Source organism: Lepisosteus platostomus, chromosome 8 (assembly GCF_059453375.1).
Source record: "Lepisosteus platostomus isolate fLepPlt1 chromosome 8, fLepPlt1.hap1, whole genome shotgun sequence".
In the NCBI taxonomy this organism is placed as follows: domain Eukaryota; kingdom Metazoa; phylum Chordata; class Actinopteri; order Semionotiformes; family Lepisosteidae; genus Lepisosteus; species Lepisosteus platostomus.
In genome coordinates this window covers 15,873,501-15,898,198 of record NC_142618.1, presented here as the reverse complement: position 1 = coordinate 15,898,198, position 24,698 = coordinate 15,873,501, and the positions used below count along the sequence as shown (strand labels likewise).

General features: G+C 44.5%; 1 protein-coding gene across 4 annotated transcripts; it reads left to right on the top strand.

Moving 5' to 3' along the window:
• Window positions 1-328: 328 nt before the first annotated feature.
• Window positions 329-23,427, top strand: LOC148656765 (uncharacterized). 4 transcript variants are annotated; one of them, XM_088642604.1, is made up of 20 exons: window positions 331-528; window positions 6,430-6,496; window positions 8,209-8,474; window positions 8,683-8,747; window positions 9,107-9,261; window positions 9,454-9,629; window positions 10,442-10,506; window positions 11,644-11,753; window positions 12,945-13,075; window positions 14,083-14,147; window positions 14,677-14,834; window positions 14,952-15,035; window positions 15,117-15,277; window positions 15,659-15,723; window positions 15,813-15,961; window positions 17,278-18,681; window positions 19,037-19,170; window positions 19,328-19,392; window positions 20,431-20,576; window positions 21,706-23,427. In XM_088642604.1, the coding sequence occupies exons 2-20, from the start codon at window positions 6,457-6,459 to the stop codon at window positions 21,828-21,830; spliced, it is 3,564 nt and encodes a 1,187-aa protein (XP_088498730.1). In that variant the 5' UTR covers window positions 331-528; window positions 6,430-6,456; the 3' UTR covers window positions 21,831-23,427. The 4 variants fall into 4 exon arrangements, with proteins under 4 accessions (XP_088498729.1, XP_088498730.1, XP_088498727.1 ...); XM_088642603.1 differs by having other exon boundaries at window positions 329-528; window positions 12,969-13,075; window positions 14,952-15,277; XM_088642601.1 differs by having other exon boundaries at window positions 14,952-15,277.
• The last annotated feature ends 1,271 nt before the right edge of the window (window positions 23,428-24,698 follow it).

Sequence of the window (24,698 nt, the reverse complement as noted above, 5' to 3'; positions counted from 1 at the left end):
TCCTTAAGCCTGTCAGTATGGGACACTCCCTTCTGACTAAAGAGACTCAGTTCCTTCAGCCTGTCAATGTGGGACACTTCCTTCAGACTAAATAGACTCAGTTCCTTCAGCCACTCAGTTGAAGGTACTATTGTACTATCGTAACTCCCTTCAGACTAAAGAGACTCAGTTCCTCCAGCCTGTTAGTGTGAGATGCTCCCAGTTGCCTATGTTCAAGGAGTGTTTTTAAAGGACTGTAGGTAGACGGCGATGTCTGTGTCTGCGTTCCTGCGCCCTGGTTGTACCGCTAGAAAGAACAATCCCGACAGACCGGTCTACCTTGTCGGACTCGTATGGCATGCCACTTTTCTATTTTGTCGTTTTCCAATGATTCTCGCGTCTTTGTAGAGCCTCGCCTTGCTGTGTTTATTTGTGTTTATTGTGCAACAATATTTCTAAAAGGCCACCTACAGCGCACACGCTTACAGGAATTATCGTTGACCTTGATGCGGGCGAGGCAGTTCATTTTGACTTTTCTCTAGTTTTAAAGTAAGTATTGTTGTTTTATTATTATTCCTGTTGTTCTAATTGTTGAAGATGACATCTCCCTGCGAGTGCGGCCGCGGATATCCGACATTATAGACATTAGGGGTGAAAATTGTTCTAAAGTCTCACAAAATGTAAAGAAAAAAAGTGAATATAGTTGCAAATCAGAGCGCGCCATTCTGTCTAGCGGGCTGCGCATCGTTCAGCACTCTCTGCGAGTTACCGAGAAAGAGACCTGCTCGAGACAAGCCCATCGAACAGTTATCGAGGATTTTACTTGAGCGACAGCCAGAGTCAGGTATTCATACAGTACTATAGATAAGTACCCTTCATGCGCCAGGTCTGGGCACAGGACATCTTAAACGTTTTAACAAGGAGGAAAATCGCCGGTTAGGGATGCTTTTGTTTACTTGTATTAATGCACTGTGATGTTTGAAACGAAATACCGGCCAACAGAACAGGACAACGTGCTGGAATGAATTCGGCTGTCTCACACAATTGAAATAATAAATATAAATGTTAATATAAATATAATGACTCTTCAAAAAAACTTGTTTCGTACTAAATAAATGAGCAGATAAATGAATGTTCCACTAACGTCATATTTAAGAAAGGTGAATGCCTGTAATCACGTGAGTAATCGCCTGTTTTTGTACTTTTAACACAAGAACAGGCACACTGAACAGCTCTAGCGAAACAATGGACGTTTTCTATAGGGATGATATTTGCTGGAAAGAAGAGTTGTAAAGCAGGGCTGACATACAAATACATGGCTGACACACTTTCACACTTCCTGACACTGGATAAGACACTGACACACTGAATAAGACACTGACACACTGAATAAGACACTGAGACAAACGGACAAAAGCACCAACACGCTAATTAATACACTGACTAACTCACTGGCTGAACATCCGACACACTAACCGGCTAACTGGTACACCGACTGAAGTAGTGTCATGTGGAATGATGAAAAATGCATTCAAACTGACACATTTACTGACTGAAAGACTCACAAACTGACACATTGACAAAAACACTGAATTACACAATGACTAACACTTCCTTACACTTACTGAAGTACTCACTCACCTGCGCACTGATTGACTGCCATACCGACTAACCAATGAACTGATTGATTATCATACTGACTTACAGACACACTGGCTTATTACCATGCTAGTTAACTGATTTCCATTCTGACTGATACGGTGATTGCCATACTGAGTAACTGACACTTATTGATTACCATACTTCCTGACATGCTAAATGACTACCGTACTGATTAACTGACAAACTGATTGACCACAATACTGGCTAACAGACACATTGATGGATTACCATACTGACTAACTGACACGATTATTGATTACCTTACTGACTAACTGACACAATGATTGATTATAATACTGACTGACACACTGATTGATTACCATACTGACTGACCTGATGTTTGATTACCATACTGATTGAATGACACACTATTTGATTACGTTACTGACTAACTGACACGATGATTGATTACAATACTGACTGACACACTGATTGATTACTACAGTATACTAACTAAACAACACTGATTGATTACCATACTAAGTGACATGATTGATGACCATACTTCCTAAGTGACATGATTGATTACTATTCTGAGTAATTGACGCACGGATTGACTGATGGACATGTTTCTCAACACAGGAACAGGATTTTAGAAACCTGGATTTATTCTTGAATTGTTATGCCCAGTTTAGATGTGATTACCTGGTGTTGAACAAAGGCAGTTTGAATCTTAAGAAGAGAAGTCTCAGGCAAGGACAGGAGACCAGTTTCCCTGTATTGTACAAGCTGTGTCATCCCTGAGATTGAGATCTATATCTAAATATAGAGAATGTAGTACTAAGTATAGATAGTTATACCCATTGTTTTTCAACAGAATTGAGATCTGGTTAATTTGAATTAAGTTTGGTGCTGATATTGTTTCATATCCAAATGTAGTGCATTCATAAATAAAAACGTGCAGTGGGTTCGGCAGACGTTTTCCACATTTGGAATCAGTTACTGTACATCTGGAGCTGATTGTGTGCAGCAGCTTGAAATGTGGTATGAAAATAGAAAACTAAAAATTCTTACTATTCCTATGTGCTCTGTCCATGTGTTTTCAATGGACTGTAATATACAATATGTAATGCAATCAAATATGTAATATATCACAATACACATACAACTATAGCAAAGTGTATACAGTACAATATACAAACCACTATAGCAAATTTCCCTATCATTCAGGATTAAGTGATTTAATTATTATAATTATTGTAGCATGGTGCTTTGGAACAGCTGATAGTACTGATCCCTAACAGTTCTGGGTCTTGGGTTTAATTCCAGACAAGGGTATTTCTGTTTGGAGTTTGCATGTTCTCCACAAGCATGTGTGGGTTTTCTCCCAGTGCTATGAGTTTCTCTCTCTTCCCAAAGACTGGCGAGGTTAATTAGTGTCTAGAAAGTGTCCCAGTGTGTGTTGTGTTCTGTCCTGGGTACAGTACATCCTTACCAGGCTCTGGGTTGCTCTGGGCTGCTGTGACCAGGAATAAGCAGGCTTCAGTTAATGGAGAGATGGATTGTTTCCTTCAAGCCCTGCAGAACTACTTGAAATGAGTTCATCTTGAAGTTGACTCCTTTGTATATATTGAACTGTGTATACTATGTAGAAAGGAAATTGTAGAGAATACTTAATTTAACATTTTCATTCAAAAAAAAAAAAGAATTCTGATGCCTTAATTTGTTTTGGAAATAAACCATAATAAAAAATAAGAGGTTGAGACTTATAACTGAAAGGTTCTTCTAATCTTAAAAACACTCTTTGACTTATTCCTAAATAACAACATCCCCAGAGGAGGGAGGAAAAAATAATTAATTCAAGCCATTCAGACTCTAATTATTGTAGACAGTAAAAGCACTAAAATGTGAGAAGGGAACAGAAGTTCTGCAGCAATTTTAACTGGAATCAATTCATCAATCTCCTATCTTTGGGCAAAGTGTCTTGGAAAATCCCAGGAAAGATGGCTCTGTAAATACTGGGCCTGTAAATAGAACTTTGAGATGGCCTGAACTACATGACGGTGGGGATGTACAAGGACTGCTCCAAACCTCCTCTGTGTGCTACAGGAGCCAGACAATCTAGACTGAGGCCCTGTTTGATGATCATGGTGATGACAATGATGAAGGTGAAGGTGGTGACGATGACAGTGATGGCAATGATGATGATATTTATGATGACAATGAATCATTATGATGATGATGACAGTGATGGTGAAAATGATTATCATGACAATGATGATGATGACAGTGATTGTGAAGAATAGTCATTGTAATGATGATAACTGTGATGGTGATGACATGGTAATGATGATGTTGGTCATGACGATGGTGACGATGATGATGGTTATGATGACAATGATGGTGATGATGATGACAGTGATGGTGATTATAATGATGATGGTGAAGAATAATAATTATAATGATGATAACTGTGATGGGAAATACGATGGTAAGAAGATGACAGTGACGGTGATGATGGTGAAGAATAGTAACTGTAATGATGATAACTGTGATGGTGATGACAATGGTAATGATGACGACATGGTAATGATGATGATGGTAATGACGATGATGATGGTTATGATGACAATGACGGTGATGATGATGATCGTGGTGATGATGATGATGACGGTGAAGAATAATAATTATAATGATGATAACTGTGATGGGAAATACGATGGTAAGAAGATGACAGTGACGGTGATGATGGTGAAGAATAGTAATTGCAATGATGATAACTGTGATGGTGATGACAATGGTAATGATGACGACATGGTAATGATTATGTTGGTAATGACGATGATGATGATTATGATGACAATGACGGTGATGATGATGATCGTGGTGATGATGATGATGACGGTGAAGAATAATAATTATAATGATGATAACTGTGATGGGAAATACGATGGTAAGAAGATGACAGTGACGGTGATGATGGTGATCACGATGATGTTGGCAGTGAGACCAAAGGTTTAGATCTCTGTCAGGTGCCATCACCTGCAAGAGCACAGACTGCCTGCGAAGCTCACCTGCAGGTGCACGTGTCTGAGTCACACTCACTACACTTCTCAGGGCAGCAGGTCTTAGGTATGAGTGTGGGAGGATGTCACGCTTAGTGATTACAATGCAGAAGCCTTCAGCTGGAATGTAGAGTTGCAAAGTTTATGTTCAAGGAGTGGAGCACCGGTCCAGCTGGATTCATTCCTTATACACTAATGATTAGCTCTTAAAAGACCTCAGACTGTGTTTTACCACTTAGCACATTTGTTTAATTAAGTAGTTTAGAGAATTTTACCCTTGAGAGTTTTGAGTGTCATCCCTCATATAGTTCTTTCAGCCTGTCAGTGTAGTACATTCCTTGAAGTCCCCCTCAGAACTGACTTCAGTACAGCAATATTTTTCTCATGTTGAGGTGATCAGAATGGTACACAGTATCTTAAATGAGGTCTAACTAGTAACTAGTAACTATCCAGATATTTGGTTTGCCTCTTTGTTGCTTCCCCTCTGTCTCTAGAATATGTCAATAATGCATAAGCACCCCAGTCTGTTTCATATGTACTGTAGCCTGTTCTAGATCAGTTTCCCATTTTTGAGAAACCATTTATTTAAAATAGGTTTGTTCATACCACCTGCAAGCAAACCCCCACACTTTCAATACAACACGTCACTCTGTGCCAGCTGCATTAAACCTCAGCTGCCAGTTGTCTGCCTAATCTTGAATTTGATCTTAATCTTATCTGAATTTCTAATGCAGCTGCACCAGTTTACTCTTCCACTTTAAGCCTCACTAGATTAATTACCAAACCTGAATTTGGATCAGTGATAGAAATCAGTTTAGCTCAGGGGATCTTGGTGATGTTCTGATAGGGACTGCTGGCAGAGGGATTCTTTGCATACTGTGGTGCGTTTAGAAAAATATAACAAGGGCGAAAGTCAATGGATTTCTGCATTGGGCTTTGAAGAGAGAACTCTTTTGTCTTTGCTCTTGCCCAGGAGCTAACCACACAAAAGGTTTCCTCAAGCCATACAAATTGTCCTGTAAAGAGCAGCCAGGTGATATGTGACTGAGGCCATTCTGTATGACAAAGGACCTAAGTGCGGCTCAGCTGGGCCTGGGGTTTCGAGTTTCCTCTCTCCAGGCGGACCCGGGAATGACAGACAGCCCCTCGGCTCCCTCCCGTCGGCCGCAGGTGCGCACAGATGGCAGTGCACGTGCAGGGAGACTCGTGCTGCACCGCCGCCTCCAATCACCCTCCAGCCCTGAAAGCCCCGGGTATCACCTGATACTGTCCATGCAGATAGAATGGAGACGGTGTGTTCGCATTTTGAAAACTGCATTGCTGAGCGTTAGAAAAGCGATAGGGGAGGGACAGTGGTGCAGTGGTTAGCAATGCTGTCTTGCTGCGCTGGGGCCCTGGGTTCGATTCCTTGGGGTGCTATCTGTGTGGAGTTCGTATGTTCTCTCCGGTGTTCATCTGGGTTTCCCTCAGTCCAAAGACATGCTGGTAGGTTATTTGGCTTCTGGGAATATTGGCCCTGGTATGAGTGTGTGTGTTTGTGTCTGTATGTGCCCTACGATGAACTGGCGTCCTATCCAGGGTGTACTCTGCCTTGCCTGTTGCTTGCCAGGATAGGCTCTGACTTAGGTAACAGATGGATGGAGAGTGATCTTGTTCAAGATGTTTAGTCTGGGACTGTGATATGACTTACAGTGTAAAGGTTGTGCCAGACCATGCAGTACACTGTGGTACAGGCACTTTATCAGATGAAAGGAGCTTGATGAGCTGTTCATTTCTGCGCCAGGTGGCCTGTCGACCCTGAGCTGGGAGAATGGGAAAGAACATTGTGCTGCTCCTTCTCCTCCTGTCAGGTGAGTCCCCACGAGCAGATCACATCCGTGTGTTAAAAATGTAGAGAAACATTTGTCTTCAATAATATTAATGAGAATGAGAACTCCTTCACACTTCTCATCACATAGTCCTCAGGAAGGACAGGAAGTGAGGCTCCAGCTGTCAGTACAGTCCAACAGGGCCGTGGACACAGAACCTTGATCGTGACTCCAGTCCTGACAGGAGGACTGGGCTCCGCTGTGAGAGAGTCCACCTGACTGTGCTGACTGCTCGGTCTCCAGAATCCCATGTGTAGGCATGAAGGCATTGTTCCTGTTCCCCTAATTACAGGAGGATATGAGTATTGTCTGTGTTTTTATTTCTTACAAGGCTTGAAAATAAACAGGTTAAATACGCTCATCAGCTGTGCCCAGTCAACTCCTGCAACAGAGTCACTCAAGTGGGTCTTGGTCACTCATCAATGATCAATTCACCATAATGATGCCAATAACTTTTACTCTTTAAGTGAATCTGTGTGCTAATACTGTATATTGTCTAAAACAGACATGTTTAAATAGAATGCTACGTTTCTGTTGATGAAATAGTTGTCTCTAGGTGTGATATTATAGATTTTATAGATGAGTCAATAAATACTCATTTCTGTAATATTATACAGCATTGATTTACCATTATGCTCAATTTTGTAGGAGAAGTTGCAGTATAGAAGCTAACTCATTTAGCACCGAAGTACAGAGTTTGGATGTCAACCATCTCTCTAGGAACAGGTCCCTGTGAAATATTCCTCTGAGTTTAACCCGTCTCTACCCCAGAACAATCTGTACCCTTGGAACAAATCTCCTCTCATTTTTTTCTCCAGAGTGAAAACTTTTTTGTTCTGGACTGGAGGTTTAGTTATTTTTATACTTCAGTAAGTGACAGTGCCCTAAGGCCAGGAGTTGTTCATGTTATGGGATATTGTAGGATTGTAAGAAGTTCCAGAGTATCTCAATGGAGGTAAGATATGAGTTTATTTTGTGAGGGAAACGGCCATTTTCGAAGAGCACACAGGAACATCTCTCAGTAATTTTCTGAATTCAGTCATTCTCAAAGGGTTTTTATCATCGGAGCCCAGCCCCAGTCAGCCTCTGCTGTTGCCATAACTCTTGTGTTGAGCCTTCTTGGATAAACCCAAGAGATCAATACAAAGAATATGATTGTGCAAGAAACCACTAAATCTCTGATTCCTGAAGACCTGAACCGCCTTGATTGACATCTGTCAAACAGGCAACCCGATCAAATAATTTAGAGATTGTAGGCAGGTGAGAAGTCCCAGCGCAGACCAGTGAATGTTTGAAAAGACGTTTAATCGTTTCTGAAAGATCCCCTCAGAGGGATCAGAGGGAACAATTGTGTCTCCCTCTCTAATCTACAGACGTTCACAAGCATGTTATATACATCTCTTTCAATTACCGTAAATGTCACTTTTGAAGAAATTTGAAACTATAAGTAACCTTTTGGTCCTATGTACAGATTTCCATATATGACATGACGGTTTGTCTTGTACAAGTTAACTGTCACATAATTACCATATCACGTGCAGGAAGAAGCAGATGTTTTGAACTAAGAACAGACTGCCTGCGGTCATGCCTGTGCAGTTAGATGTTATTTGTGAAATGGTTTTGTTTCCTTTAATGAACAGCAGTTCTGTGTTTAAGTCATGATGAATGTGGAATTGGACTTTTTCCACTTACAGTTCCACAATGGCCAGCCCAAGCACCTGCATCTACACCTGTCCTTGTCACCTCCTCTCCTGCTGATGTCATTTCCTCTACTGCTGATGTCATCTCCACTACTAGTGATGACATCTCCTCTCCTGTTGATGTCAGCTCCACACCTGTGTTCTTGAAAGCTCTCTACGTTCTTCAGCTTCAGTTCATCATCCAGCTGAATTTCACTGCGGATCTGGCTGACCACAACACATCTGGATTCAAGGCTCTGGACAGCAATATCACGTCTGAGGTGTGTTTGTTTGGAAACAGGTATTTTTCTAGAAAGAACGTTGAAGACATCCTTCAGTTATTAACCTTTCGGTCAGTCGTACATGTGTTTGATACAACCCTACTGGAGTTACTGCTGAAGAAAACCAACAGTAATACCATGAGGATCAGCTACTGTGTTTATTTGGTTCACTGCTAATCTCTGTTCTAACACTCCCCTCTCTCCACAGATCAATAAGGTGTTCCGGTCACGGTTTTCCAATTCTTTTAATCGCTCAGAAGTGAAGCAGTTCAGGTGAGGGCTGGGCTGGTTTGGGCTGGTCTGGGCTGGTCCGAGCTGGTCTGAGCCGGGTTGGGCTGGTCTGGGCTGGTCCAGGCTGGTCCAGGCTGGTCCGAGTGGGTTTGGGCTGGTCCGGGCTGGTCAGGGGTGGTCTGAGCCGGGTTGGGGTTGCCTGGGCTGGTCCGAGCTGGTCTGAGCCAGGTCGGGCTGGTCTGGGCTGGTCCAGGGTGGTCTGAGCCGGGTTGGGCTGGTCTGGGCTGGTCTGGGCTTGTCCGAGCTGGTCTGAGCTGGGTTGGGCTGGTCTGGGCTGATCCGGATGGATTTTCTCCTGAACCCAGCCCATCCAGCTGACCTCCTCTCTTCTTTATTCCCAGCCCCAGTTCTGGATACATCAGTGCCCAGCTGGACCTGGTGTTTGAGAACAGGGACAGCGTCACTATCGAGGACACACTCTGCACTCTCCGCACAGTGGCCAGTGTCCCCTCGCTGCTTCGTTTCAAGGTGGATCCTTTGTCCATCCAGAAGTCAAGTAAGTGAAAACCAGTGAACCTGGACTGATCTCACCATTCTTCCGCATTAGCTCCACTGAGACAAGCAGCTAGCAAATGTCACAGCAACAGGTAGGGAACTGACAGTTGCTGAGTCCATGCAGATGCTCAGAACATGTGGGAGAGGGGGGTGGTCTGTCTGACTCTTCTGTGGATTTGTGTTTCGGCATCAGCGATCGCACCTACAGCCCCAGCGCCCACCACCACTTCAGTCTCCATGACAACAGCAGCCGCGCCCCCGTCTCCCCCAGCGCTGCCCAGCATGAAGCTGAAAGTTGGCCTGAATGTGAACATGAAAGCTCGTCAGCCAGGGGGATGTCAGAATGCCACTCTGTCTGGGACAGAGGAGGTGAGCATGTTTCTGGTCCATTTAAGGAAACCATTACCAGCAATGAACAGTTGTGTCCAGGGTATGTCCGTGTCCAATCCCAGGGCACTGGCTTCATCCGCATGGCTAGGCAGCTCGTTCCACACTTTGTTTAAAGACTCAATTTTAAAAGGCCTTTACTGTAGTTTCGTCTTGTGTCCTCTGGTTCACGTTTTGTTGTTCATTTCGAAGAATACCCCTCATGTTTGACTTTGTCAGTCTTTCAGGATTTTGAATACTTGTATCAGGTCCCCTCATATTCTTCCCTGCTCAAGACTAAAGAGACTCATCTCCTTCAGTCTGTCAGTGTGGGATACTCCCTCCAGACTGAAAAGACTCAGTTCCTTCAGCCTGTCAGTGGAGGACACTCCCTTCAGCCTCAGCATATATCTGGTTGCTGTACTCTGGACCATTTCCAGAGCAGCAATATCTCCTCTATAGGGTGATGTCCAAAATTTTACACCATATTCTAAATGAGGCCTTACTTGTGTGTTATACAGTTTTATCATCACATCCCCTGAATTCTATGCTTCACTACATTTCTTTTGTTATTTGTAATAGGGATCATGAATTAACTTAATTTCCTATGAAATGCGGTGTTTTCTAGGTATAACAGAAATACCATACAGATTTTGTCTTCTCTGCTTTCTGGCTGTTGCAAGTTCCCACTGTCCTGCTTCAGAGCTCGGTTCAGTCCACCAGCCTGTGTCTCGCTCCTCGCACAGGCGATGGACTGTTCTTCACTCCTTGTCTTTCTCTGTGTTGAGCTGTGTGCGGTGCTCTCTTCCCCACAGACTGAGAAGGCATACAGGACTAAGTTTGGCTTTGTTTTCGGCTTCGATATGCAGATTGGCTTCAGGTAAGGACAGTTTTTTGTGCTTGGTGTCGAGAGATCAGGGGCGTCTCTCTTGGGGTCCCGGGTCCCTGAAACCTCAGACTCCACCTTTCATTTCACTTTAGAGGTTCTTCTTGTTCCTGGGCCTGCACAACTATAGAGGCTTGACTGTCTTTCATCTAGGGCTCTGTTTCACCTTGAAATTAAATGGCAGCCATCTGAAAATTATGTCAATAACATCCTGAATGTGTGAGAGGGTGGGGGCGGTACCAAAAGTCGCACTCCCAGTGAGTCCGACAAAACCTTTGTACACACAGTTCTCTGTGTACGTTCCCAGGCTCTAAAGCAGTTAAAAATCTGATCCTTGCAGAAAGCGGGTGAGCTGTTCACAGGTGACATTCTGACATCTGGTGCCACTACAGCTCCCAATCAGATAGCTTGACACAGCACTAGAAAATGATTCCTGGAACTGGGTGCTACTGATAAGCTCTGAAGTCCACTAGGGACCTCCATTCTGAGTGCCAATGGGTCAGAGACCAGAGATAGTCTCATATTGCTGGTTCTTTTCTGGACTGTGTCATATTGTAACCCTACAGTCCAGAGATTGCTGGATTGCTGGTTCCAATCTGGAACAATATTGTAACCTCACAGTCCAGAGATTGCTGGTCCCAATCTGGGCTGTGTCATATTGAAACTTCATATAGTCCCAAATCCAGTGACACACCAGTCTGGGCTGTCCCAGTTCTCCCAGCAGTCTTGCAGAATGAGTCATATGAGTCCAGGAATGGGCAAGTCTGTCATTCCTCAAGTCATCCTCGGCTTGTCATGCCATATCCTCCTTCTGTAGCTCCCCAGGCCAGTGATCAGTGGGAGCTCAGTCTTTCCCCCAGTATGGTCAAGTCTAGGGTGAGGGTCATCTCTCCTCCAGTGTGGCTGCAGTCCCCCGACAGATGAGCCAGGTTAGTCAAGAACTTAGCGAGTAAGAAACAGGACAGCCTAGTTCAAGAAAAGCAGTCCAGCCATTCAGTCTTTAGTGAGAAGATGGCAGTACTTGATGAATCACGGCTGACAAACACCCCTCTGCTCTGTCTGTGCTGAGAAAGACGCCTGCAGTAAGAGGCCTGTGGATGGTGACACACTGTTCCTCTCTGCTCTCCTCAGGCAGGGGTCACTCTTCACAGACACTGAGATGATGTTCAACGCCTCGAGCGTGGGCCCTGACACCTGTGAGCTCACGAAGGATCCTCACTCTTCAAACATGAGTGCCTCAGGTCAGTCCGAGAACACAAGGAGCTGTTGCCTTGCTCTAGATAAATCACTGCTGGTGCTCAGATGGGCTGGTGAAGATCTCCTCTAGCTGAGGGCTGGTATCTACAGCTTGAATGGTCTACATCAAAACATAGGACTGGTCACAGAAGAGCGGAAGAGCAGAAGAGCAGTTAATTGATTCCAGATCTCATCCATCTATTTCTTGAAAGGCTCCAGGATATCGCTTCTACAACATGGCAGGGTAGCTTGTTCCACTCTCCCACCACTCTTTTTGCAAATCATTTTATAAGATACTTGAAAGAAATGAAGAAGAAAATCAGAAACTTCTGTTTTGCATTTATACACCAAAGAGAATTAGGTGACTAAGAAGAGCAGTCTTCTCTCCCATCTAGTGTTATTTATACACAAGGATGACTCAGGGCATGGCCCATGTTTTGACAGGAAGTCAGATAGATTTTCTGTATATAACTTTGTCTTAATGCTTGCCCATAGCAGGCAGTTGCTGTTAATACACACTTCCACCCAGGGCACACGGATTAAGGAAATTTATGGAGAGCTGTGCAGAAAATATGCTGAAAGGCTCAGGGACTCTGCCTTTGTGAACTACATTACCCATAAACCCACTGGGCAACTTCCTGTAGTGATTTTATATTGTAAATCCCTAAGCTGCCTGTCAGTTGTGTGTCCTGTTTGTCCTGCACAGGCCTGGTGTTTTCACTTGCGACAGCTGTGTACTGAGAATCAGCCCACAAGGGTTTATATTGATTTCAATGTTTATTTTTCTAAACAATTTGAGATGTTTTTGCAGGATGGTTGAGGACAAAATACAGCAGTTGATCTTTGGAAAGTAATTATCAGCTTGGACGAGGAAGGAGCTCCTAACTCCTGTGCAACCATCACCTGGTTACACATAGATACCCCATTTTAACAAAGTCATCACCCTGTAGCCATATCTTAATGCAGTTTTGCCTGACAGACCCTGAGGGTTGTGATTCTCAGTTAGATGTGTTTGTGCCAGAGGGAGGCCTGAAGATGAATTTGTCAGCTAGGACTCAGCCTGTGACCTCAGAGAGAAGCCTGGGTTCAAGAACAGTCACCAGGCAGTGTATAGCATGTTTTTAGCAGAGCTATAGCAGAGCTGTCATGCTCTCTGATCCTGGCTCTGCCCCTCACTGAGTCCTGTGCTCTTGTAGTTTGTGCCGATTGTCTGTCTGCAGTTGAAGTTCACCATCTCCAGTTCCACCTGCTGCACAACATCTCCGCAGATCTGGCCAACCTGTCCTCACCAGAGTCCAGAGCACTGAGCAGCACCATCGTGGTGGAGGTGTGTGGGGTCGATCGGAGGTTGTCATCATTCTCTTTCCCTTTCAAGTCTGGGACAGTAATCATGTTTTCAAGCATGGCTGAGTTTCCTTGTGTCTGCTTTCCACCAATTTCACACCATCTCTGCTCACTCTACTGGACTTTACTGTTCTATACTGTGCTTTTGCAGCAGTGTACCTTATACTTGATTCCAAATGTGTAAGGACTAGACCTACGTCCATGAATACATGTTTGCAAATAGTAGGAGTAGGACACGTTCTAAATGAATCATTCACACCAGAAACAGCCAAGCGATCGGTGGCTCATTAAGTGTCCTGTTCTTGAAACGTGCCACATCCTCTATTCTTTTCTGGCTGGCACACAGTTGCTCTGGCACAGTCTTGTCTGGGGGTAACCGACTGACTGTTTCGGCCCATCTGGCCCATTCCGTAGTTACTTGATCCCAAGATCTCAGCCAGCTGTTTTTTTTTAAATACAAACAGGGTATCAGCTTCAACAACATGGCTGTGCTGCTTGTACCACACTTCCAACACCCTTTGTGTAACGAGGTGCCTCCTGTTTTCGGTTTTAAAAACTACTTCAACATAGTTTCCACTTGTGCCCTCTGGCCAACAGGATGTGCCTCCTCATTCAGGAGAATTTGGGATGAGTCAGGCTCCGAGAGCATCAAGTCATGGACGCAGGCCTAGAGACTGAGTGAAGCCAGTTAGATATGTAACTGTAGGTTCAAGCTCTGGAGGGTCCGATGTCCAATTCAAGCACCAGAGAAGAAATACAATGACAAATAGGGTAGGGGAGCAGGCAGTGGGTAGCAGCCTCATATTAAACCAGGAAAAAAAACACTTCTTGATTGTCTCATACAGTCTCAGATATCTCCCTAACGTTCAATTTAGAAATAAAATTGAAAAGGCACAAATGGAAAGATATGGTACTTCTTCAGCTCCATCTGCCTGACAGAGTCAGTGAATTCTGGTTAATCTCCGTACTCTCAATCCCCTCTCTCCTCAGGTCGATAAAGTGTTCAGCTCGCGGTTTTCTGGTTCTTTCAATCACTCGGAAGTTATGCAGTTCGTGTAAGTTCAGCTCTGTCACTTTATTCCAGTCACTAAGTCACAGTCCTGAAATAACCCATTACTTAAACACTGACTGCAACTGATGCAATGAAGCGAGAGTGGCGAGAATGTCAGTGAGTAACATGGACACACAGTTTTCACTGTCTTCAGCATAATCGCACTACTTGGATATATTGCACACACCATGGGCACATAGCAGCTCTACTTGTATTGAGTTTTATACCGTTTCTATTACATCTGTTATTATGTAACCTTATTTTCATAGCCTCAATTTTGTGATTTTTGTGATTTCTGTGATTCTTGTGATTTTTGTGAGCTCGCAGAAAAGACATTTCATTGCCAGCAACTACTACTGCACGCTGTATTGTTGGGCATTTGATAAATAAACTTTGATTTGATTTGATTTAATTTGATTTGATTTGAAGGAAAAGAGCTGTTTCACTTGTAGGTGTTAGAGGCGACCAAGTCTGCAATCCACCTGAAATCCAGCTGGCCAGCTGAGCTCCTCTTTTTCTCCTCTTTTCTGTAGTTCCAGTCCTGTGTCAAGATACATTCGTGTCCAGCTAGACCTGATGTTCAGAAACGGGAGTGGAGTCACTGTTGCCGAGGCAGTCTGCACACTCAGTACAGCGGCGAGTGTGCTTTCCTGGCCTTTCTCTGTGGACCCTCCTTCTGTCCAACCCTACGGTAAGTGAGGAATTCTCTCTTGATGCCATGCGCACATGTCATCTTTTGAGCAGCTCATTTCCGGGCCATGGTTTGTGACCCAATGATCTGATCCAACATGTGATCTCCTCTTTGCAGAAGCTGATTTTCCGTCACCCACTCTTGGTGTCCTGGAAACCACTGTCGCCTCTGTCACAGACCACATCACCTCCGAGATGACAGGTGTCACTTCGATCACAGATCATATGACCTCCATTACAGACCGTGTGCCTTCTGCTACAGACCATGTCACCTCTGTTCCAGACCACATCATCTCCACGATGTCTGGTGTCACCTCCATGACTGCTGATCCAAGCCAAGTCACTCTTCAGCTTCAGTTCAGCTTAATGCAAAAGTACACTCCAGACCTGAACAACCCCTCGTCTGTGGCTTTCAGTGCTCTGGCTCACACCATCATCTCTGAGGTATGTGGAAGCCGAGGTCTCTCAGCTGCGCTGCCCTCATTTAAGCAACGAAAAACAGACTGACTCTGTCATCCGTTCAAAAATGAAGACAAACACAAACACCAATTTTCTATTACTTCAAATAAATATGATGAATCATAAGACACAGGTGACATAAAATGATCATTTAGCTCTTGCTCATGGGAAAATAAAGCATGTTTGGAAAACAGCCTATAGATATGAAGAATTTCTGACCATTAGCAAATGGGAGGAGGCTTATTGCCTCTTCAGGCTCATTTGGCTTTTATTAGCCGATTGATCACTTGTTTAGAAACAATGTGGTTGTTTGTTAATGTGCATAGTGGTGAGTCCTTGCCGTGACACTCCTGTCACCCCCCGCAGGTTGGTGTCGTGCTCAGCTCCCAGTATCCCGGATCCTTCTTGCGCTCCGAAGTGAAGCGATTCAGGTGAGGGCTGTGCGGAGAGGATCCTGGACCTTCCTGATCCCATTCCTCACCCATCCGGCTCACATCCATTCCCGTTCCTCTGTCCTCAGCTCCGGATCGGTAATTGTGGACTTGGACCTTGGGTTCGACGGCAGAAGCTTTGTCCCGAATGTCGGCGCTGTCATCAGCACACTGCAGACAGCTCAGGCCAACAACTCCTTCACTTTCCCTCTGATCCCCGGATCCATCCAGCTCCTAGGTCAGTGCTGCAGGGGGGGTTTAATTATACTGTGAACAAAAGGGATCTCCCATGTAAGGACAGTGTCATTAAAGAAACCGTGACAGGAGGGATAATTCATAATAATAATATTAATAATTGCTTACACTTATATAGCACTTTTCTGGACACTCCATTCAAAGCACTTTACAGGTAATTAGGACCCCCCTCCACCACCACCAATGTACAGCCCCACCTGGATGATGCGACAGCAGCCATAGTGCACCAGTACACTCACCACACACCAGCTCTCAGTGGGGAGGAGGACAGAAATTTGGGCAAGAGGCTGGGGTAACACCTTTACTCTTTTCGGGAAACACTCTGGGATTTTTAATGACCATAAAGAGTCAGGACCTCGGTTTTACATCTCATCCGAAGGATAGTGCTTTTTTATAGTAAAATGTCCTCATCACTTTACTAGGGCATTAGAACCCACACAGACTGCAGGGTGAGCCTAGTGGTCCCACTACCACTACCAGCAGCAACCTTAGTTTTTCCCAGGAGGTCTCCCACCCAGGTACTGACCAGGCTTAAACATGTTTAGGTTCAGTGTGTTGTCAGTTGTGAGTTGAAGGGTGATATGGCTGTTAGCTATATTGGATAGCCATCCAAATATTGAATGATTTGCAGAACTGCTCTTCACACAATCAGCTCATAAATGTTTTTTTTTTCGGGCTGTAGTTACTGTGAAAGATCCCTGTCTTGGGGAAGCCTTTGTTCACACTTTGCTTCACAAAACCTCCTCAAAATAAAAGTGGAATCAGCGTTCCTCAAAGTACCAACCTAAACTTCTCACTAGTCTCCCTTACCTCTCTTTATTGTATGCAGATAAAACATATGTAAGATCACATGTCAATTGTTACTGTTTAATTGAAAGAGGAGTATGTATTATAGACAGTAATTCTATGTAGAGAAATATTGCTTCAGGCTGTCTCTATAGCGACCTCTAGTGACTGATGCAAGGTTCTTGAATGTTCTTGAATCAACACTGACGTGGGTTACAATAGTCATGAAAGTGGACTAGAAACCTGCAAGAACCAGTGCTGAACCAGTTTAACCAGCACTGTGTTTGCAGGATGTTTCAAGATAAGCTACTCAGATTTATACACAATAGAACCTTGTCATTATTCTGTCAAAGTGTTACAGCTCCTGAACATGCTTTTAGTTGATACAGTATGAAAAGGAGCTTTTAAAACAGCTGTGTTTTAAATATTTTCTCCAAGGCTGAGCACATGTTGAATCTTTTACTTCTGTTCGGGTGTGAACAAGTCTTCTTTTTATTTTCATCCCAAATGCAGGTCAACTGATTACGACTCAGGCTCCCAACACTCCTGTTGATGTCACCACAGGACTGGCTAATGTCACCTCCACACCTTCCAGTGTCACCTCTACACCTGCTAATATCACCTCCACACCTGCTAATATCACCACAGGGCTGGCTAATGTCACTTTCATGACTGCTAATATCACCTCCACACCTGCTAGTGTTACCTCCACACCTGCTAATATCACCACAGGACTGGCTAATATCACCTCCACACCTGCTAATATCACCACAGGACTGGCTAATATCACCTCCAAACCTGCTAATATCACCACAGGAATGGCTAATGTCACCACAGGACTAGCTAATATCACCTCCACACCTGCTAGTGTCACCTCCACACCTGCTAATATCACCACAGGACTGTCTAATATCACCACAGGACTAGCTAATATCACCTCCACACCTGCTAGTGTCACCTCCACACCTGCTAATATCACCACAGGACTGGCTAATATCACCTCCACACCTGCTAGTGTCACCTCCACACCTGCTAATATCACCACAGGACTGACTAATGTCACCACAGGACTAGCTAATATCACCTCCACACCTGCTAGTGTCACCTCCACACCTGCTAATATCACCACAGGACTGTCTAATATCAGCGCTACACCTGGTAGTGTCATCCCTACACCCTCGAGTATCACCACTACACCTGTTAATATCACCATAGGACTGGTTAATGTCACCTCCACACCTGCTAATATCACCACAGGACTGGCTAATATCACCTCCACATCTGCTAATATCACCACAGGAATGGCTAATATCACCTCCACACCTGCTAATGTCATGTCCAAACCTGCTAATATCACCACAGGACTGTCTAATGTCACCACAGGACTGGCTAATATCACCTCCACACCTGCTAGTGTCACCTCCACACCTGCTAATATCACCACAGGACTGTCTAATGTCACCACAGGACTAGCTAATATCACCTCCACACCTGCTAGTGTTACCTCCACACCTGCTAATATCACCACAGGACTAGCTAACATCACCTCCACACCTGCTAATATCATCACAGGACTGGCTAATATCACCTCCACACCTGCTAGTGTCACCTCCAAACCTGCTAATATCACCACAGGACTGACTAATGTCACCACAGGACTGGCTAATATCACCTCCACACCTGCTAGTGTCACCTCCAAACCTGCTAATATCACCACAGGACTGTCTAATATCAGCACTACACCTGGTAGTGTCATCCCTACACCCTCGAGTATCACCACTACACCTGTTAATATCACCATAGGACTGGTTAATGTCACCTCCACACATGCTAGTGTCACCTCTACCCCTGATAGTGTCACCTCCAGAGCAGCTAATGTCACATCCGAGACAAGGTTTACCACCACAACTGCACAGTGTAAGTAAACCAAGGCCAAATGTATATATTCACTCATCTCAAAGATGCTGCTTTCTGAACTGATTAAATCACCATTTTAAACTAAAAGTTATAGCTATTTCCTTTGCTTTCGAAGGTTTGCTTGGTCTGGGGATTCGCTGGCAGTCATTTCTATTCTATCAAGCTCAGGTCCTGTGTGTGTTTGTCTGACTGTTGCACTCTTGGTTTATTTTCTCAAACAATCCTCATCCTTTTGAGTTTCATCTGGGTTTTAGCAAGTATGACAGCATGATCTGATCTAAGTTGTGTCTTGTGAGGCAAGATCCTCTGTCATTCCTACTATTAGCACTGACCAGGACACCATAACTCTCCTCAGCAACCACAGTCACAGCTCCTGCTGCACAGTCGGTCATCAGCCTCATCTTCAGCCTGAACTTAGCCTTCATACCACAGCTGCACAACTCGTCCTCAAAGGAGTTTCATGATTTGGCCAAGAAGGTGACAACACAGGTGAGGTTGCTTGACTGCAGGTCATCGGATTGTATGAAATCAATACTATGGGGATGAGGGGCATCTGGTTTCACGCTCCTCCTCATCGATTAGCGTGTGACCGGGGCTCAGACACTCACCACAGACGTGAACATGTTGTTTTCTTGTCTCCTCACAGTGTGACGGAGTTTACAGGAGGAAGTTTGGTCTAAGTTTCCTCCAGACGCTGTTAATAGCATTCAGGTAAGGACAGCTATCTTGAATTGGATGTATCAAGAGATCAGGTGCGTCACTCTACTGCATGTACGCCACATTTTCTGGGATTTGGGAATAGCTTTATCCTGCTTAAGATTTCCTGATGAACCAGGTCAGAATCAGCATGGATGTGTAAATTTCTGCTGACGTAGGACACAGAAATTGAATCTCTATCCCCATCCCAGAGGTTTCTCAATGGTTCTTCCTTCAGCTCCTTTTGTGCTTCCTTATCAAGTTGAAGGGTCAAGTTGGTAATCAGGTTGGGGAACAAGTTGATAATTGGGCTGGGGATCAGACTGAGGTTCATGCTAGGAATCAAATTGGTGATCAGGCTAGGGATCAAGTTTGTGATCAGGCTGGGGATCCTTGGCGATCAGGCTGGAGGTCAGGCTGGCGAGCCGCCTCTTGTTAAAATCAAAATCAGATTCTTGGATGAGAGGCGAGCCAGACCAGCTGCCAAAGCTCTACACATGAACTCGCAACCTTGATGGGCCTTCTGTGTGTGGAACTGGGTGTGTGTGGAACAGGCTTCTGCTGTAGTGTTGACTTTTCTACTCTGAAAGCTGAACTGCAGACTGATCCAACGAGAGCGCACAGGAGGAGGCCTGTCCAATTCATACCCTAGGAAAATGAGCCTGGCAACCTGGAAGATCGAGAAAGTTCAGAACCACCAGAAATTGCCATGGCTATTGAGGCCAAGCAAGGTCAAGGGCTGTAAAGGTCAAGTTGAGCTCAGAAGATTCCATTAAAATGTGAAATATAACAACTGAACTGTCTGTTCGTTATGTGTGTGGTGGATAAGTAGACTAAATGCAATGCTCTAAAATGAAACAGGTATGCTCTCCTGGCACATCTCTACGTGACATGTAATGTTGGTGTATTTCTGAGCCCCTTAGAACTCTCAGTGCATCATCTGACATAAGGTTTCTGTGTAAAAGTTAAGCCATACCTGCTGACACATGTGAAAAGATGTTTTTTTTTCATCTCTAAAGTATGACTCACTATCTACTGTCTTTCCCTTCCCAGCAATGGATCTGTCGTCACTGAGACGGCACTGCAGTTCAGCACAGCCGCGATGCCCAGCAGTGCCGACATCATCAACACCTTGAAGGAAGCAGCGAATACCAGCCTGTTCAATCTTCCAGTGATTGATGGCTCCATCCGCGTTGTCTGTAAGTAGATCTGCTTCCAACGCCACCCTGCGGATTGAAAAGCCCCCTGAAGAGACTGGGCTGGGCTTGGGACACGAGGCTCTGCTAACGGATGGGAGGGAGGGGTGTTGCTGTAAGCACTGGTGCCTTGTAGCTCCAGGATCCTGGGTTCAGTTCTGGACTGGGGTACCTTCCCAGCAGTGTAACATGACATCACTGTTAGATGTTAGAGAAGTGACATCACTCCCCTCTGAAATCTAGACACTGTAAACTCATATAAGAGGGTTACAGTCAGTTCTCTGCATCAGTCCCTGAGTTACATTGTGATTTCTCTCCCAGTCTACGATCAGCTGACAGTGCTGCTATTGCACTCCAAACCTATATATTAACAAAGAACAACAACAGTCAACAGGAAAAACATTCTTCACTACCTTATTGAAAAGCTGTAGGCTGTAGGAGAGAAGAAAGGAATGTTCTGTTCTCAGTTTTAAAAATCCCAGTATAGCTTCCTCTGTAGGGAGGATGCCTTGAGGATTCTCAACACTTGTATCAGGCACTGTCTCCTGTATGAGGAGATCAGGACCTCAGAGGAGTAGAGAGGAGTTGATGAAGTGGAGATGGGGCTGGAGGAACGGTGCAGAAAGAGGATTGTGAGGAAGAGAGAGGGGCTCACTGGGGTATTTAGAGTTCTCAGAATGTGACATCATGGAGGATTACAGGTTAGAGTACTAGAAGTGAGGGGGATCTTGCTTACTGTCTTCCCTCCTGAATTTTCTAAACTATAAACATATGTTTATGTAAAACATGTTATTGTACACTGTCTCTGAATGACCAGGAGTCAAGTGTAGCTGTTCCGTGACCACCTCATTAATTCAACATATTGTTGCTACTCGTTAACTGTAAGATCAACATCACAATCAATGTCAAAGGATGTCAATTAATGCCAAAAAGTGATAATAACTGTCAATCACATCCAACAGGTGTCAATCAGTTTCAGTCACCCCAGTCTAAAGATGGCTCTGCAGCACAGAAGTCCAGCTCTGGGACTATGAAGATGCCATCTCTGTGTGTTGTCAATCACTGTTGATCAGTGTCAGTCAATGTCAATCATCAGTTCCAACTATAATGTGTCTTTCTGTTTCCTGACCAGCGAGCATCACCACAGCGCGACCATCTGGCACCACGAAAAGCGCCGCTGAGGGGACACGCCCCTTCACCGCGGCCGGGGTGACCCTTGCCGCAACGCTCCTCGCTCTTCCTCACTTCTGGCACTAGGCTGCAATTGTCCCCACTGTCTCTCAGCCACGCCACCACTCCTCTTCCTCATGGGGGCGCTGGAGTCATCAGACACGAGAAGACTATCCAAACTGCCTGGGTGACCACATGGCCCGAGGCAGCCGAGACGGGTTCTGATGGACTACTTGCTAGTTCTTGCTGTTGGATTGGACTGCCCAGCTCTGGAATGACCAAACAAGTCTGCCCCTGTAAACCTAACACACCAGACAGCCTCCAGATTCCAGATTGTGACATCATTCACCGATGATTGCATCATTTTTGTCAGCCACTTAGATCACCATGCTCTTCATCTTATTTACATTGTTAGACTTGAGCTCGTCTCCTGTTAGTGTTTAAGAAATGAAGGATTTTCCAAAATGCTGTAAATGCAGGCAGAAATGCCTTGCAACTTATAGCCTTCTCACACATTTTGATTTTGGCCTGATGATGATCTGTCCCAGTCATCTTCAGGCTTGGCTGAACTTGGGCCAAAATTTTTTTTTTCAAAAGGAAAGATGTTTTTTGTGCAATTTAGTTTTGCTGCATTAGGCACCAATGCTGCACAGTGACAAATTAATTTACAGGACTTTCTGTAGTGATGCTGGCCCCTTTCTTGAAATAACACATGCCTATTCATACAGCAGCTCTGCTAATTTTATTAAGAAGCAGATTTCCTTCTCTTTATAGGTCTCACAACTCAACAACAGAAGGTCATTAAATGTTAAATGCACTACCCAATTTATGGAAAGCCCTGCTGGATACCTTAATCTTTCCTTGGATTATGGGTGATTTATGAACTGGAACTAAAATGTTATATGCATCATAGATGGAATCATTGCACATAATGTTAGGGTGTCTTACTGTAAATTAACAAATGTTATGTTTACAGAACTGATGTAATTAACATTACAATTTAATTGTAACAGATTCTGGTGTAAGCGAAGAACTCAATGTATTTGTTTTCACAAAGATGCTTAATCTAAGGGGTGAGATACCAACCCTTCTTCAATACCTGGGCAATCTTTATGGTTTCCAATTGCTACAGACCTCTCTCCTGCTGCGGCTGACTGAGATCAGTTATCAGATTCATCCTGGCTCTAGAAAGGACAGGGTCACAGCAGGTTAAGGTCCCATGGAAGACCAGAGATGCCCTGAGGAGAGAGTTTCTGTCTATGTCCATGTATGAGCCTGGGGGTCAGTGTTCCTGTGGGTTTTAATTCCAATACAGCTCTTATTGAGCAGAACAAACTGGTTATTGAGAGAGAGAAGATGAAAAACTGCAGCTACAGTACATTGACCCCTCACAGGACCAGGACTGGACACCCTGCAGACACACTGACCCTCCAGAACCAGGACTGGACACCCTGCAGACACACTGACCCTCCAGAACCAGGACTGGACACACTTATCTATAGTCTTCATGCCAAAATTCTGGTAGGAATATGTCAGTAGGGATTGGAACTGCCTGGTTTTTAGGTAAAACTGTTCTAATGAATATTATATTTTTATTTTTTTGTCTGAGAAATTTGGACATTTTCTTCTCTGATGTTGTAGCCCGTTTCTTCATTAAAATAAAACAATCTGAGTAGCACCTTAATATTCCCTTGACTGTTGTTCCTCAGCTCAGACTTTAATCAGAAGAGGTAGGTCCCCAGGCTCAATTTGTACAATTTTCAATGGAAGACGATGATGAAAACGCAGAGCTCTGTGAGTGGAGGACTCCTCCCCTTTCTTCATAGCCTCACACCTGCTTCGTCTGGAATGATGAGTGATATTTTTAGATTTTCCCCTTCTGAAATTGACACCTCCTGTGTTTTCTGTTTCAGTGATATTGAATTTCCTGGTTATTGCCAGGAATATTGCCAGGAATGGTGGGGTGTTGATTCTCGGTCAGGGTTAGTGGGGTGTTGTTAGTTGGGGCTGGTGGGGTGTTGATTCTCTGTCAGGGTTAGTGGGGTGTTGTTAGTTGGGGCTGGTGGGGTGTTGATTCTCGGTCAGGGTTAGTGGGGTGTTGTTAGTTGGGGCTGGTGGGGTGTTGATTCTCGGTCAGGGTTAGTGGGGTGTTGTTAGTTGGGACTGGTGGGGTGTTGATTCCCGGTCAGGGTTAGTGGGGTGTTGTTAGTTGGGGCTGGTGGGGTGTTGATTCTCGGTCAGGGTTAGTGGGGTGCTGTTAGTTGGGGCTGGTGGGGTGTTGATTCTCGGTCAGGGTTAGTGGGGTGTTGTTAGGACTGGTGGGGTGTTGATTCTCGGTCAGGGTTAGTGGGGTGTTGTTAGGACTGGTGGGGTGTTGATTCTCGGTCAGGGTTAGTGGGGTGTTGTTAGTTGGGGCTGGTGGGGTGTTGATTCCCGGTCAGGGTTAGTGGGGTGTTGTTAGTTGGGGCTGGTGGGGTGTTGATTCCCGGTCAGGGTTAGTGGGGTGTTGTTAGTTGGGACTGGTAGGGTGTTGATACTTGTTTAGGGTTAGAGTTGTTTTGAAACTTTATTGCAGTGTATCCTTCTGCTGTTCCCTGGCTACTGAACTTTCTTAGAACTGTAAGTCATGCCTGGAAGAGGAGTGTAAAATATCACAAATTCAAATGTAATTTATTGGCTTGTTCCCACAAGTCTCTTTTGTGTGAATCTTTTCCGGTTCCGGTCGAGAGGGAATGCTGGGGCGTTTGGCTGCCGCTCCTCTCACCACTTTTTCATTTTTTATCAACTTATTTATGTTTCTTTTTCTTCCTTTTTCTTCTTGGCAACACAGATTTCTAATTTATCTATTTTTATCCACTTCCCGTTATCCGCTCCACGTTACAAATTCACAAATGCGTCTTCCACTCGCATTGTGAATTTGCTCAACTGAAGACCACCACCACTTGCTACCGCCTT

Excerpts from the sequence above, each read along its gene's own strand:
- LOC148656765 (XM_088642601.1), top strand. The coding sequence starts at position 6,457 with ATGGGAAAGAACATTGTGCTGCTCCTTCTCCTCCTGTCAG. Across the intron at positions 8,748-9,106 it reads TCAGAAGTGAAGCAGTTCAG|CCCCAGTTCTGGATACATCA; the intron begins GTGAGGGCTGGG and ends CTTTATTCCCAG. Across the intron at positions 11,754-12,944 it reads TTCAAACATGAGTGCCTCAG|TTTGTGCCGATTGTCTGTCT; the intron begins GTCAGTCCGAGA and ends GTGCTCTTGTAG.